This window comes from Oncorhynchus gorbuscha, unplaced genomic scaffold, assembly GCF_021184085.1.
Source record: "Oncorhynchus gorbuscha isolate QuinsamMale2020 ecotype Even-year unplaced genomic scaffold, OgorEven_v1.0 Un_scaffold_1612, whole genome shotgun sequence".
NCBI lineage: Eukaryota > Metazoa > Chordata > Actinopteri > Salmoniformes > Salmonidae > Oncorhynchus > Oncorhynchus gorbuscha.
The window spans coordinates 44,425-59,583 of NW_025746341.1; the positions used below are offsets into that span (position 1 = coordinate 44,425).

General features: G+C 45.1%; 1 protein-coding gene across 1 annotated transcript; it reads left to right on the forward strand.

The window, feature by feature from the left end:
- The first annotated feature begins 4,369 nt into the window (after positions 1-4,369).
- LOC124023365 (ribonuclease inhibitor-like) lies at positions 4,370-13,877 on the forward strand. Its single transcript, XM_046337893.1, has 9 exons — positions 4,370-4,401; positions 4,868-5,041; positions 5,217-5,393; positions 5,471-5,644; positions 7,810-7,983; positions 10,450-10,623; positions 12,446-12,619; positions 12,785-13,048; positions 13,820-13,877. Exons 1-9 carry the CDS (start codon positions 4,370-4,372, stop codon positions 13,875-13,877), a joined length of 1,401 nt encoding a protein of 466 aa, XP_046193849.1.
- Positions 13,878-15,159: the final 1,282 nt, after the last annotated feature.

Below are 15,159 nucleotides of genomic sequence, written 5' to 3' on the forward strand. Positions count from 1 at the left end.
AAAAATAATTGTTGCTCTACATAAAGATGGCCTGGGCCATAAGAAGATTTCCAAGACCCTGAAACTGAGCTTGCAACACGGTGGCCAAGGCCATACAGCGGTTTAACTGGACAGGTTCCACTCAGAACAGGCCTCACCATGGTCGACCAAAGAAGTTGAGTGCATGTGCTCAGCATCATATCCAGAGGTTGTCTTTGGGAAATAGACGTATGAGTGCTGCCAGCATTGCTGCAGAGGTTGAAGGGGTGGGGGGACAGCCTGCCAGGCTTCTTCGAGGTCGAAATGAGGGATTTGGTGGAGGATTTAGATGGGATGGGACGTTGTGTCTCCCCGCTACCTCCTTCACCAAAGAAGAAAGGGATGAAGAGGGGGAGCTTGGCAGGAAGTGAGAGGGAGGGGGTGTGGAGGGGGGGGGGTGTGGAGGGGAGGGGGCTAAGAGAGTGGCGGGGGGGGAGGGTAATTTGTCCTCCCACTTGGTGATAGGAGGAGACTTTAATATAGATTTAGGGGTAGGCGGTGATAGCAGTGCAGGTGCCATCTCTGGGCTAATGGCTTGCCATGGTCTGGTTGATGGTGGCCTGCACACTACTCCGGCAATGGTCGGTCCTACATGGCGCAACTCCAGGGGGGTTGCGCGGAGGCTCGACTACATTTTTATATCCAGGTCTTTGGGTCAGTTGTCTGGGCGGCTGTTGCCTGTTTTCTTCACGGATCACGACGGGGTGTTCCTGCAGGTGGGGTCGCCAGTCTGCCTCTTCGGTAGGGGGTACTGGAAGTTAGATCGGGATATACTGGAGGAGCAGGCTTTCGTTGACGCATTTTTTTTGTTTCTTCGGAGGCTTGACTGCCTCCGGTCTATGTGCGAGGGGGTGTTAGAGTGGTGGGATTTAGTTAAGGTGAGGATTAGGGCTTTTATAATAGGATATTGTAGAAGGAAAAAAAGGGAGGAAAGGAGGGAGGTGGATCGTATCCAAAGGTTAATTGAACTCGAGTATGAGGCAGGCAACCTCGGCGGGTCGATTGACTGGGAGAGATCCGCAGCCCTAAAGGCGCAGCTCAGGGAGCTGCAGGAGCAGAAGGCTCGAGCTTTCCTGGAGCGTGCGCATAGTGGCTTTCTAGAACATAATGAGACTTGTTCCGCTATGTTCTTTAAGTCGGTTAGGGCCAGGCAGAGTAGGAAGGTAATGCATGGAGTTAGGGAAGAAAATGGTAGTATAGAAAGTAAACCAGAGGAAATGGTCAGGGTGACAACTGATCATTTCCAAGGTTTATTTAAGGAAAGGGAAATAGATGTAGAGCAGGGAAACGTGTTTTTAGAACACTTGTCCCGGCGGTTGCCAGAGGACATTAGAGACGTGATGGAGGCCCAGATCTCACTAGAAGAGGTTGAGAGCGCTCTTAGGAGGATGGGAAAAGGGAGGGTGCCTGGGATGGATGGGCTGCCGGCTGAGTTTTACCTCAAGTTTTGGGGTATACTTGGACCAGTGGTTCTCGAAGTCTTGAAGGCCATCCTTGAGACGAGGGTCCCGGGGGGATCAATGGCTGTTGGTGTGCTGTCACTTCTTTATAAGGGGAAGCAACTGACCTTGGCAACTGGCGGCCATTGACCATGCTGTGCGTAGATTACAAGATTCTTGCAAAGGTTTTAGCAGACCGGTTGCGCACAGCCCTTCCCTACGTCATCCACGAGGATCAGACGTGCGGGGTAGAGGGCCGCTCTATAAGATGGAACCTACAGTTGATCAGGGATTCCATCGCTTGGGTTGAAGATAGAGGGCTGCCTTTAATGGTAGCAGCGCTAGATCAGGCGAAAGCTTTTGATCACGTGAATAGATCTTTTCTATTCAGGGTGTTAGGTAGATTAGGATTTGGGGAGAAGTTTATAGGATGGATCCGTACTTTATATGTCGGAGCGGGGTGTCGAGTTAGTGTAAATAGTCACTTAGGTGACGTTTTGACCTCTCGTCTGGGGTCAGGCAGGGATGCCCACTCTCGGCTCTCCTCTTCGTTCTGTACATGGAGCCTCTGGGGGCTGCCATTAGGGCAGACACAGGGGTGGAAGGTTTGTTGATCCCTGGAAGTGGTGGGCTGCGTGTTAAGATGACGCAGTACGCCGACGACACTTCCTTGCTGCTGTGCAAGGACTCGTGCCTGACAAGGTCCCTTGCCATCTTTGGGGATTTCACCCGAGCGTCGGGAGCAGTTCTGAACCATGCAAAGTCTTCCGTCAAGTTTTTCGGAAGATGGCGCGGTAGAACGGATGTGCCTGGGGGGTTATCTCTCTGTGAAGGGGCCCTGAGGATTCTCGGGGTTCATTTTGAGACCTCCGGCTCAGCGACGCTAAACTGGAACATGCGTATCGCAGTGGTACAGAGGAAGTTAGCAATGTGGAAGGCTAGGTATTTGTCTTTTATGGGCAAAGTCCTGGTCCTAAAGGTGGATGTGTTGCCGTCTCTTTTGTATTTGGCGTACATCTACCCATTGCCGGCTTGTCTGAGGAGGCCTCTAGTGAGGCTTGTGTTTCAGTTTATGTGGAGTGGCAGGTGCGAGTGGGTCGCCAGGGCACGCATGATCTGTCCCATCCTGGAGGGAGGTAGGGGGGTACCACATTTCCCCCTCAAGCTGGACTCAATTTTTGTTTCTTTCTTGTTAGCGGAGCTTGCTCAGCCAGTGATACACCCGTCCAGTTACCTCCTGCGGGTGTTCTTCTCGTATCAGGCGAAGCGTAATGGTGTGGTCTAACGCTGGTCCTCGGGCGGAACAGCTGCGTGGCACTTTGGTCATGCGGTCAAGTGGCTGCGTGCGCACCCTGAGGTTGAAGTTGCCTGAGTAGGTTTAGACCACAGGCACCTGTACGAGGAGGTCAGGCAGGCAGGGAGTCCTGCGCCCGTAGCGGGCATCTCGTCAGTGGTCTGGGAGGGAGTGCAGGCGCGAGGCCTGGACAACGGGCTCAAGGACCTGAATTGGTTGAGCCTTCATAAGCGTTTGCCGGTACTTTCCATCTTGTACCGGTATAGTTTGGTGCAATCCCCCACCTGTCCAAGATCCTCTTGTGGCAGGGAGGAGACTGTGCGCCATGCCTTCTGGAACTGTGCCTTTGCCGGACTAGTCTGGGCTAGGGCACGGGTGATGCTAGGTGTGGTTAGGAGTGATTTTGTTTTGACATGGGCTAGGCTAGAGAGAGGCGTAGGGAGAGCAAAGGGAACGGATAGGGACAGGTTTCTGCTCTGGCTTCTCATGAGTCTCTTTAAAAAGGGACTGTGGGAAGCCAGGAAGAATTTAGTCAAGACAGGGAGAGATTGGGGGGTGGAAGGGATAGTGAGAAGGGTGGAAGGTGATTTGAGGGGGAGGATGAAGAGGGAGGAGAGGAAGTGGGGGAAGCATGTGGCACGGGAGAGGTGGAAAGGGGGTTTAGGGCTGGGAGTGTTAGAGTGAGTTTGGTAAGGGGATAGATTAGGGAAGGGGAGATAGGGAAAGGGTTAGGTATTGGTTAGGTATGACGGGGAGGGACGATGCTCCCCTGAGGTTTGTTTTTGTTTGATGTTTTTGTAAATAGAATTAATTAAGAATGAATGAGAATTATGATTTTGTAATAGTATGAATGGTATTGATTGTAATAAATTATTTTAACCACCTCATGGCAATGAACTCTCTGAGGATCTGAAAAAAATAATTGTTGCTCTACATAAAGATGGCCTGGGCCATAAGAAGATTTCCAAGACCCTGAAACTGAGCTGCAACACAGTGGCCAAGGCCATACAGCGGTTTAACTGGACAGGTTCCACTCAGAACAGGCCTCACCATGGTCGACCAAAGAAGTTGAGTGCATGTGCTCAGCATCATATCCAGAGGTTGTCTTTGGGAAATAGACGTATGAGTGCTGCCAGCATTGCTGCAGAGGTTGAAGGGGTGGGGGGTCAGCCTGTCAGTGCTCAGACCGTACACCGCATCAAATTGGTCTGCATGGCTGTCGTCCCAGAAGGAAGCCTCTTCTAAAGTTGATGCACAAGAAAGCCCGTGAACAGTTTGACAAGCAGACTAAGGACATGGATTACTGGAACCATGTCTTGTGGTCTGACGAGACCAAGATAAGTTTATTTGGTTTAAGTTTAAGTGTCTTGCCTACCGTCAAGCATGATGGTGGGAGTGTCATGGTCTGGGGCTGCATGAGTGCTGCCGGCACTGGGGAGCTACAGCTCATTGAGGGAACCATGAATGCCAACATGTACTGAAACAGAGCATGATCCCCTCCCTTCGGAGACTGGGCCGCAGGGCTTTATTCCAACATGATAACGACCCCAAACACACCTCCAAGACGACCACTGCCTTGCTAAAGAAGCTGAGGGTAAAGGTGATGGATTGGCTAAGCATGTCGCCAGACCTAAAACCTATTGAGCATCTGTGGGTCATCTTCAAATGAAAGGTGAAGGAGAGCAAGGTCTCAAACATCCACCAGGTCCATGATGTCGTCATGGAGGAGTGGAAGAGGACTCCAGTGGCAACCTGTGAAGCTCTGGTGAACTCCATGAGGGTTAAGGCAGTGCTGGAAAATGATGGTGGCCACCAAAATATTGACACTTTGGGCCCAATTTGGACATTTTCACTTAGGGGTGTACTCACTTTTGTTGCCAGTGGTTTAGACATTAATGGCTGTGTGTTGAGTTATTTTGAGGGGACAGCATATTTACACTGTTATATAAGCTGTACACTCACTACTTTACATTGTAGCAAAGTGTCATTTCTTCAGTGTTGTCACATAAAAAATATACTCAAATATTTACAAAAATGTGAGGTGTACTCACTTGTGATATACTGTATCATTAAAGCTTTGCGTATTTAACTGTGTATAAACATCTCCTCTCTCCAGACTAGCTGGCTGTAAACTCACATATGAATCCTGTGAGGCTCTGACCTCAGCTCTGCAGACACCAAACTCCCCCGTAAGAGTACTGGACCTCAGCTACAATGACCTGGGAGACAGAGGAGTGGAGCTGCTCTGTGTTGGACTAACCAGTCCACTCCGCAACATGGAGAGACTTGTGTAAGCACATTTTCTTCAGTATCCACTGAGTATTGATATAGAATATTTTGAATGTAGTTAGTATGTTTATGTTTTTAACATTGTTAAATCATGTGCCTTTCTGTTATTGTCTTAATGCATCTCATTATTCTTAAAGCTTTGCATATTTAACAGTGTCGACATCTCCTCTCTCCAGACTGGATCACTGTGACCTCACATATAAATCCTGTGAGACTCTGACCTCAGCTCTGCAGACACTAAACTTCCCCCTGAGAGAACTGGACCTCAGCCACAACAATGACCTGGGAGACAGAGGAGTGGAGCTGCTCTGTGTTGGACTAACCAGTCCACTCTGCAACATACAGACACTAGTGTGAGTTAAATATCTTCAGTATGAGATATTATGTGGATGTTTTATACGTGTTAATCTTGTGTTCTTCTGCCCTCTAGTCTGGGTCAGTGTGGTCTGACAGAGGGTTGCTGTTCTGATCTGGCCTCAGTCCTGAGTTCACCCAACTCACAACTGAACCACCTGGAGCTGAGAGACAATGACCTGCAGGACTCAGGAGTTACACTGCTGTCTGCTGGACTGAAGGATCCAGACTGTAAACTACACACACTGGGGTGAGTGTTCGGTATCAGAATCCAGAATCACTGTTGTGGCTGAGGTCTAGTTAATTTTACTCTGGTTTTGAAACTCATGTAGCAGATACCTGCCCTCTCAAAGCCCGTTCCCCTTTTTTTTTTTAGGTCAGATAATTTTTTTTCGGGGGGGGTTAAATTCACGCTTTTGAAGGGTTTTACTACCTAATGGCCTCATCTGCCTTCCTTCCTGGGTTTTGACCCTTGCCTGTTCTAGACTCTGTACCCGCCTGCTGACCACGAGCCTGTCTGCCACTCTGCACCTCCTGAACTCTGATCTGGTTTTGATCTTTTGCCTGTCCACCGACCATTCCTTCTGTCATGATACTACCAGTCTACCTGTTTAACCTGTCTCGCCTTCTGTCATGATACTACCAGTCTACCTGTTTAACCTGTCTCGCCTTCTGTCATGATACTACCAGTCTACCTGTTTAACTGTCTATCCTCTAGTCTACCTGTTTAACCTGTCATAAATAGTGACAATAGTGGATCGCCTTCTGTCATGTCCAGATCTGATACTACCAGTCTACCTGTTTAAGGATAACTACCAGTCTACCTGTTTAAATGATCAAACCTGTTTATCCTATCCTCTATCGACCATAAATAGTGACAATAGTGGATCGGTTGTCCAGATCTGCAATAGGATAACTATACAGTCACAGTCATTTGAATATTGAATATAAGACCATGGTGTGCCACTGAAAGAACAGTGAAGACATGAGACGCGCAGCTAAAAAAAAACTCCCATATTGATCTTGTTTAGTGACTATTATCTAGCCTACAACACCACATTGCAATGAATAATTGTTTTACAAAATTCCACTCTAGGCTGTAAACTGCAGTGAATATTTCATCCAAATCATGGCCCTTTGAGAATATTTAATTCTATAGATTGCGTTTGGCTCAGTTGTGGGTCTCGACTCTCAACAGCTTATAGGAAAGGCTATGATCTCGCATTACCGCAGCCGCCGGGTCACTCAAGCAGACAGCACACAGTTGTACAATTTTAGCAAGTAAGATGTTTGCTGTAGTGTCTTAAGTGGGAAAAAATGTGCAGATAAACAAGTCATATCTCATTGAATGACAACATACTTTATTGAATCTCTACTGTTGACCAATCAGACAAAGGGGCATCGACTTCGGCTATCGACTTCGGCTTGCCTCGAGAAAACGTGTGTGTGCACGAACAGCCGAAAAACCAGAAGACCAAAATTAACAAAAATGTCCCAAAATGTCTTCATAATAAATGCAAGAACTGTTCCGAACTCTTTATTGGATGCCTTAAGCTGGCATGTGCCTAAAATAATGGTAATTGCTAGCTAGGTAGCTGGCTAGCTAAATGCACATGTTAGCTCTAATACATGTTGCTACCACTGGTGGTGTAGATCAGCATGTTCTGAATTAGCTAAAATCTTTGTCGAAATGTCGCATCTATCTATTTAAATGTGATTAGTGTCCGCTGGGAAACACTGACCAACACTTTGGTTCCTACCCTGTCATAACTCCTACCTGGCTCTTTTTTTTGTCATGCTAAACACAAACCATAACATTAGAATAATCATTCTATTTATGTTTCCAACAGTTCAAGTCTTTTGATCTATAAATAAAACATTTTTCAAAAAAATTGCAATATTTGGTTGAGAGTTAGCTTTTCTGCCCATGTTGTGCAGCCCTACTACCAACCTGGTAACTTTATATGCAAACATTTTGTGACACAGAAAGGTGAAAAGTGATATCTTTTTCAGATGTGTTTTAAAAGTCAGTAGGAATTACATTTACATTTACATTTAAGTCATTTAGAAGACGCTCTTATCCAGAGCGACTTACAAATTGGTGCATTCACCTTATGACATCCAGTAGAACAGTCACTTTACAATAGTGCATCTAAATCTTAAAGGGGGGGGGGGATAATTTACACTGTAGGCCCAACAGGCTAAATCAATTTAAAAATAGATTATAAAAATAATTTAAAAATAGATTATTCTGGTGCTAAATGATGTGGCATCCAACCAAATATTGCAATTTCTCTTCTATAGATACCAATGAAAGATGATGTTTCCCCATCTTAGACTCAACACAGAGGCAGACAGAAGTTACCATTCTGTCACCAGAGATGTGTGTGCTAAGTTTTCCCTTCTGCCCTCTAGTCTAGGTCAGTGTGGTCTGACAGAGGGTTGCTGTTCAGATCTGGCCTCAGTCCTGAGTTCACCCAACTCACAACTGAAACAACTGGAGCTGAGAGACAATGACCTGCAGGACTCAGGAGTTACACTGCTGTCTGCTGGACTGAAGGATCCAGACTGTAAACTACACACACTGGGGTGAGTGTTCGGTATCAGAATCCAGAATCACTGTTGTGGCTGAGGTCTAGTTAATTTTACTCTGGTTTTGAAACTCATGTAGCAGATACCTGCCCTCTCAAAGCCCGTTCCCCCTTTTTTTTTAGGTCAGATTATTTTTTCGGGGGGTTAAATTCACGCTTTTGAAGGGTTTTACTACCTAATGGCCTCATCTGCCTTCCTTCCTGGGTTTTGACCCTTGCCTGTTCTAGACTCTGTACCCGCCTGCTGACCACGAGCCTGTCTGCCACTCTGCACCTCCTGAACTCTGATCTGGTTTTGATCTTTTGCCTGTCCACGACTATTCCTTCTGTCATGATACTACCAGTCTACCTGTTTAACCTGTCTCGCCTTCTGTCATGATACTACCAGTCTACCTGTTTAACCTGTCTCGCCTTCTGTCATGATACTACCAGTCTACCTGTTTAACCTGTCTCGCCTTCTGTCATGATACTACCAGTCTACCTGTTTAACCTGTCTCGCCTTCTGTCATGATACTACCAGTCTACCTGTTTAACCTGTCTCGCCTTCTGTCATGATACTACCAGTCTACCTGTTTAACCTGTCTCGCCTTCTGTCATGATACTACCAGTCTACCTGTTTAACCTGTCTCGCCTTCTGTCATGATACTACCAGTCTACCTGTTTAACCTGTCTCGCCTTCTGTCATGATACTACCAGTCTACCTGTTTAACCTGTCTCGCCTTCTGTCATGATACTACCAGTCTACCTGTTTAACCTGTCTCGCCTTCTGTCATGATACTACCAGTCTACCTGTTTAACCTGTCTCGCCTTCTGTCATGATACTACCAGTCTACCTGTTTAACCTGTCTCGCCTTCTGTCATGATACTACCAGTCTACCTGTTTATCCTATCCTCTATCGACCATAAATAGTGACAATAGTGGATCGGTTGTCCAGATCTGCAATAGGATAACTAGCTAATATCAAACCACGCATACAGTCATTTGAATATTGAATATAAGACCATGGTGTGTCACTGAAAGAACAGTGAAGACATGAGACGCGCAGCTAAAAAAACCCTCCCATTTTGATCTTGTTTAGTGACTATTATCTAGCCTACAACACCACATTGCAATGAATAATTGTTTTACAAAATTCCACTCTAGGCTGTAAACTGCAGTGAATATTTCATCCAAATCATGGCCCTTTGAGAATATTTAATTCTATAGATTGCGTTTGGCTCAGTTGTGGGTCTCGACTCTCAACAGCTTATAGGAAAGGCTATGATCTCGCATTACCGCAGCCGCCGGGTCACTCAAGCAGACAGCACACAGTTGTACAATTTTAGCAAGTAAGATGTTTGCTGTAGTGTCTTAAGTGGGAAAAAATGTGCAGATAAACAAGTCATATCTCATTGAATGACAACATACTTTATTGAATCTCTACTGTTGACCAATCAGACAAAGGGGCATCGACTTCGGCTGTCGACTTCGGCTTGCCTCGAGAAAACGTGTGTGTGCACGAACAGCCGAAAAACCCGAAGACCAAAATTAACAAAAATGTCCCAAAATGTCTTCATAATAAATGCAAGAACTGTTCCGAACTCTTTATTGGATGCCTTAAGCTGGCATGTGCCTAAAATAATGGTAATTGCTAGCTAGGTAGCTGGCTAGCTAAATGCACATGTTAGCTCTAATACAGGTTGCTACCACTGGTGGTGTAGATCAGCATATTCTGAATTAGCTAAAATCTTTGTCGAAATGTCGCATCTATCTATTTAAATGTGATTAGTGTCCGCTGGGAAACACTGACCAACACTTTGGTTCCTACCCTGTCATAACTCCTACCTGGCTCTTTTTTTTGTCATGCTAAACACAAACCATAACATTAGAATAATCATTCTATTTATGTTTCCAACAGTTCAAGTCTTTTGATCTATAAATAAAACATTTTTCAAAAAAATTGCAATATTTGGTTGAGAGTTAGCTTTTCTGCCCATGTTGTGCAGCCCTACTACCAACCTGGTAACTTTATATGCAAACATTTTGTGACACAGAAAGGTGAAAAGTGATATCTTTTTCAGATGTGTTTTAAAAGTCAGTAGGAATTACATTTACATTTACATTTAAGTCATTTAGAAGACGCTCTTATCCAGAGCGACTTACAAATTGGTGCATTCACCTTATGACATCCAGTAGAACAGTCACTTTACAATAGTGCATCTAAATCTTAAAGGGGGGGGGGGATAATTTACACTGTAGGCCCAACAGGCTAAATCAATTTAAAAATAGATTATAAAAATAATTTAAAAATAGATTATTCTGGTGCTAAATGATGTGGCATCCAACCAAATATTGCAATTTCTCTTCTATAGATACCAATGAAAGATGATGTTTCCCCATCTTAGACTCAACACAGAGGCAGACAGAAGTTACCATTCTGTCACCAGAGATGTGTGTGCTAAGTTTTCCCCTTCTGCCCTCTAGTCTAGGTCAGTGTGGTCTGACAGAGGGTTGCTGTTCAGATCTGGCCTCAGTCCTGAGTTCACCCAACTCACAACTGAAACAACTGGAGCTGAGAGACAATGACCTGCAGGACTCAGGAGTTACACTGCTGTCTGCTGGACTGGAGGATCCAGCCTGTAAACTACACACACTGGGGTAAGTACAGCTGTTTCAGTCAGGTCGGTACTGAGCTGAGTTACACTGCTGTCCGCTGGACTGGAGGATCCAGCCTGTAAACTACACACACTGGTGTAAGAGAGCGAGAGTGTGTGAATTCAGAACTACATCTCAATTTTGATACTTGATTTGACTCTGGGTGTCGAGCAGTGGCGTGTACTCATGGTTGCCAAGGAAGCTTACCCAAAACATTTACCAAGAAAACATTTCTTTACAAAATAAAATAATGAATCTTTCACCTCTGTGTTTCCTAATTTCCCTAAATTCACAAGTATCTCACGACTGTATCTCACAGGAGAAAGCATCCGAGCGGCGATTCTGATCCAACCATTAATTCATACATTGTTGTGTTCTGGCTTGAGAGGATGGAAGTTCAATATGTAGCTAGATGTAGAAATCTAATGTTAACTAGCGTACGTTGACCATGAATGGAAGTTAGGTTAGCGAGCAAGCATTTTAGCCACCGGATAAGAGAGAAGTACTCCAGATATAACAAACTGACCATAGCCCCCCGACACATAAACTACTGCAGCATAAATACTGGAGGCTGAGACAGAAGGGGTCAGGAGACACTGTGGCCCCATCCGATCATACCCCCCAGACAGGGACAAACAGGAAGGCTATAACCCCTGTGCCATAGCACAGCCCCCACACCACTAGAGGGGTATCTTCAACCACCAACTTACCATCCTGAGACAAGGCCGAGTATAGCCCACCAAGATCTCCGCCACAGCACAACCCAAGGTGGGGCGCCAACCCAGATAGGAAGATCACATCTGACTCAACCCACTCAAGTGACGCACCCCTCCTAGGGACAGCATGAAAGAGCACCAATAAGCCAGTGACTCATCCCCTGTTATAGGGTTCGAGGCAGAGAATCCCAGTGGAGAGAGGGTAACCGGGCAGGCAGAGAAAGCAAGGGCGATTCTTTGTCCAGAGCCTTTCCGTTCACATTCACACTCCTGGGCCAGACTACACTCAATCATATGACCCGCTGAAGAGATGAGTCTTCAGTAAAGACTTAAAAGTTGAGACAGAGTCTGCGTCTCTCACATGGGTAGACAGACCGTTCCATAAAAAGGGAGCTCTATAGGAGAAAGCCCTGACTCCAGCTGTTTGCTTAGAAATTCTAGGGACAATTAGGAGGCCTGCGTCTTGTGACCGTAGCATACGTGTAGGTATGTACGGCAGGACCAAATCAGAGAGGTAGGTAGGAGCAAGCCCATGTAATGCTTTGTAGGTTAGCAGTAAAACCTTGAGATCAGCCCTAGCCTTAACAGGAAGCCAGTGTAGAGAGACTAGCACTGGAGTAATATGATCAAATTTTTTGGTTCTAGTCAGGATTCTAGCAGCCGTTATTTAGCACTAACTGAAGTTTATTTAGTGCTTTATCCGGGTAGCCGGAAAGTAGGGCTTTGCAGTAGTCTAACCTAGAATTAACAAAAGCATGGATACATTTTTCTGCATCATGTTTGGACGGAAAGATTCAGATTTTTGCAATGTTACGTAGATGGAAAAAAGCTGTCCTTGAAACAGTCTTGATATGTTCATCAAAAGACAGATCAGATGCTGAATGGAGCTGATGTATTTATAATTTGATTATTTCTCAGCAGTGTAACGCTCTACCAGATTAAGTTATTTTCCCCATCAGAGAAGCTCTAGAGGCCTGTAGAGGCCGACAAATATTAATATTTGTTAATGTGTCATTTTTGTATTTACAAAATGTTTTTAACATACGTGTACGATAAGGTGTGCGTGTTTGTGTAACTAATGATGAAGTTTGTCCTCTACTCTCCTCTAGTCTCGGTCAGTGTGGTCTGACAGAGGGTTGCTGTTCTGATCTGAACTCAGTCCTGAGTTCACCAAACTCACAACTGAAACACCTGGAGCTGAGAGACAATGACCTGCAGGACTCAGGAGTTACACTGCTGTCTGCTGGACTGAAGGATCCAGACTGTAAACTACACACACTGGGGTAAGTACAGCTGTTTCATACAGGTTGGTATTGAGCTTAGTAAAACACAAACTCTGAAAATCTAATATTCATCACAATGTTTGTGTCATGGACAAATGGATGGGTGTCCTACAAGATTATTGACACCAGTACACTAACCTAGACAGCTGTTGTGTCTCTCTGTAGGCTGTCTGGCTGTCTGGTCACAGAGGAGGGCTGTGCTGCTCTGTCTTCAGCTCTGAGGTCAAACCCCTCCCACCTGAAAGAGCTGGACCTGAGCTACAATCACCCAGGAGACTCTGCAGGGGGACTGCTTTCAGCTGCTCTGTCTTCAGCTCTGAGGTCAAACCCCTCCCACCTGAAAGAGCTGGACCTGAGCTACAATCACCCAGGAGACTCTGCAGGGGGACTGCTTTCAGCTGCTCTGGTAGATCCCACATATAAACTGAAGTAAGTCAGAATAGATGTCCTGATAGTGTGAGCAGCGGTTGTGTCATATGTAGTGTAGTAGGGTCAGTAACATGAGGACATGATGGTAGAATTAAGGGGACGTTTACTCAGCAGGCTGAGCACTCCAACACAGCATACATCATCACCACATGAATACTCTTCTTCTGCATCTCTGATATCCTGTTGGAATTGTACTCTGTTCTGTATGCAGTAGGTAGGATAGAATACCTGCATGTGTCTAGTAATGGGTGTGGCCAGTAGCCTAGTGTTTAGAGCACTGGGCTACTAACCAAAAGGTTGCTTGATTGAATCCCTGAGCTGACAAGGTAAAAATATGTTGTTCTGCCCCTGAATAAGGCAGTTAAGCCACTGTTCCCGTGCACCGAAGACGTGGATGTCATTAAGGCAGCCCTCTGCACCTCTCTGATTCAGAGGGGTTGGGTTAAATGCAGAAGACAGATTTCAGTTGAATGCATTTAGTTGTACAACTAATTGTCCCTTGGATAGTGCACCAGAACACAACAATATGGTTTAAATGTTGACTGCTTTATTAGGTCTTTGTCAGTCAATAACCTGTTTCTCCAACAGTGTGGATAATGGTGGAGAGTGCAGGCTGAAATCAGGTCCGAGGAAATGTAAGTCTCTTCAATCCTAATTAACTGTATATTCAGAACTATAGTAACATAGTAACTAATCAATACTGGTTCTGTACCTACAATACAACATTTGATATGAAGATGTGGTTTGATTAAACTCTCCTTTTGTCTACAGATGCCTGTCATCTCACCTTAGACCCAAGAACAGCAAACCCAAACCTGATACTGTCTGAGGGGAACAGGAAGGTGACACCGGTGGTGGAGGAGCAGCAGCATTATGAAGACTATCCAGACAGATTTGACCGTTATCGCCAAGTTCTCTGCAGAGAAGGCTTATCTGATTCTCGTTATTACTGGGAGGTGGACTGGGATGGTGGTGGGCCTGCTATTGGTGTGGTGTACAAAGGAATGTTGGGAAGGGCTGGCATTTGTATTGGACTCACCAGCAATTCCTGGTGTATGTACTGCTCTGACAGCGTTTATGACTTTTACAATGCTGGAGTCCATAGTAGATCCATTCTTGGCCCTGTATCTAGCAGAGTAGGAGTGTATCTGGACTGGCCAGCTGGTACTTTGTCCTTCTATAGTGTGTCCTCCTCTGGTACACTGACACACCTTCACACATTCTACACCACGTTCACTGAACCCCTCTATCCTGGGTTTGGGTTTCTTTTTGTTGAAAACCTCCTCAGTGACCCTGTATCAGATCAACGACATTCAAAGGTGAGGTCATAGTTGACAAAGGGCAAATCCTTGAAGTCGGAAGTCAACTAGCTTAATGATTGGTTTACCGGCCATCAATTAGCTTTCTGATTGGTTACTTCACATTCAAAAGAAAAGAAAGAAGTCAGCAGTTTACATACACCTTAGCCAAATACATTTAAACTCTGTTTTTCACAATTCCTGACATTTAATCTTAGTAAAAAATTCCCTGTCTCGGGTCTATTAGGATCACCACTTTATTTTAAGAATGTGAAATGTCAGAATAATAGTAGAGAGAATGATTTATTTCAGCTTTTATTTCTATCATCACATTCACAGTGGGTCTGAAGTTTACATACACTCAATTAGTGTTTGGTGGTATTGCCTTTAAATTGTTTAACTTGGGTCAATAGTTTTGGGTTCCACAATAAGTTGTTTTTTAAATGTATTATTTGTTTTACCTTTTATTTAACTAGTCAGTTAAGAACAAATTCTTATTTTCAATGACTGAACAGTGGCTTAACTGCCTGTTCAGGGGCAGAATGACAGATTTGTACTTTGTCAGCTCGGGGATTTGAACTTGCAACCTTTCGGTTACTAGTCCAATGCTTTTACCACTAGGCTACCCTGCCGCCCGTGAATTTTGGCCCATTCCTTCTGACAAAGATTGTGTAACTGAGTCAAGTTGTCGGCCTCATTGCTTTTTCAGTTCTGCCCACAAATTTTCTATGGGATTGAGGTCAGGGCTTTGTGATGACCACTCCAGTACCATGACTTTGTTGTCCTTAAGCCATTTTGCCACAACTTTGGAAG

Coding starts and splice junctions, on each gene's coding strand:
- LOC124023365 (XM_046337893.1), top strand. CDS start 4,370: ATGTCGCCAGACCTAAAACCTATTGAGCATCT. Junction 5,042..5,216: donor CGCAACATGGAGAGACTTGT/GTAAGCACATTT, acceptor TCCTCTCTCCAG/ACTGGATCACTGTGACCTCA. Junction 5,394..5,470: donor TGCAACATACAGACACTAGT/GTGAGTTAAATA, acceptor TCTGCCCTCTAG/TCTGGGTCAGTGTGGTCTGA.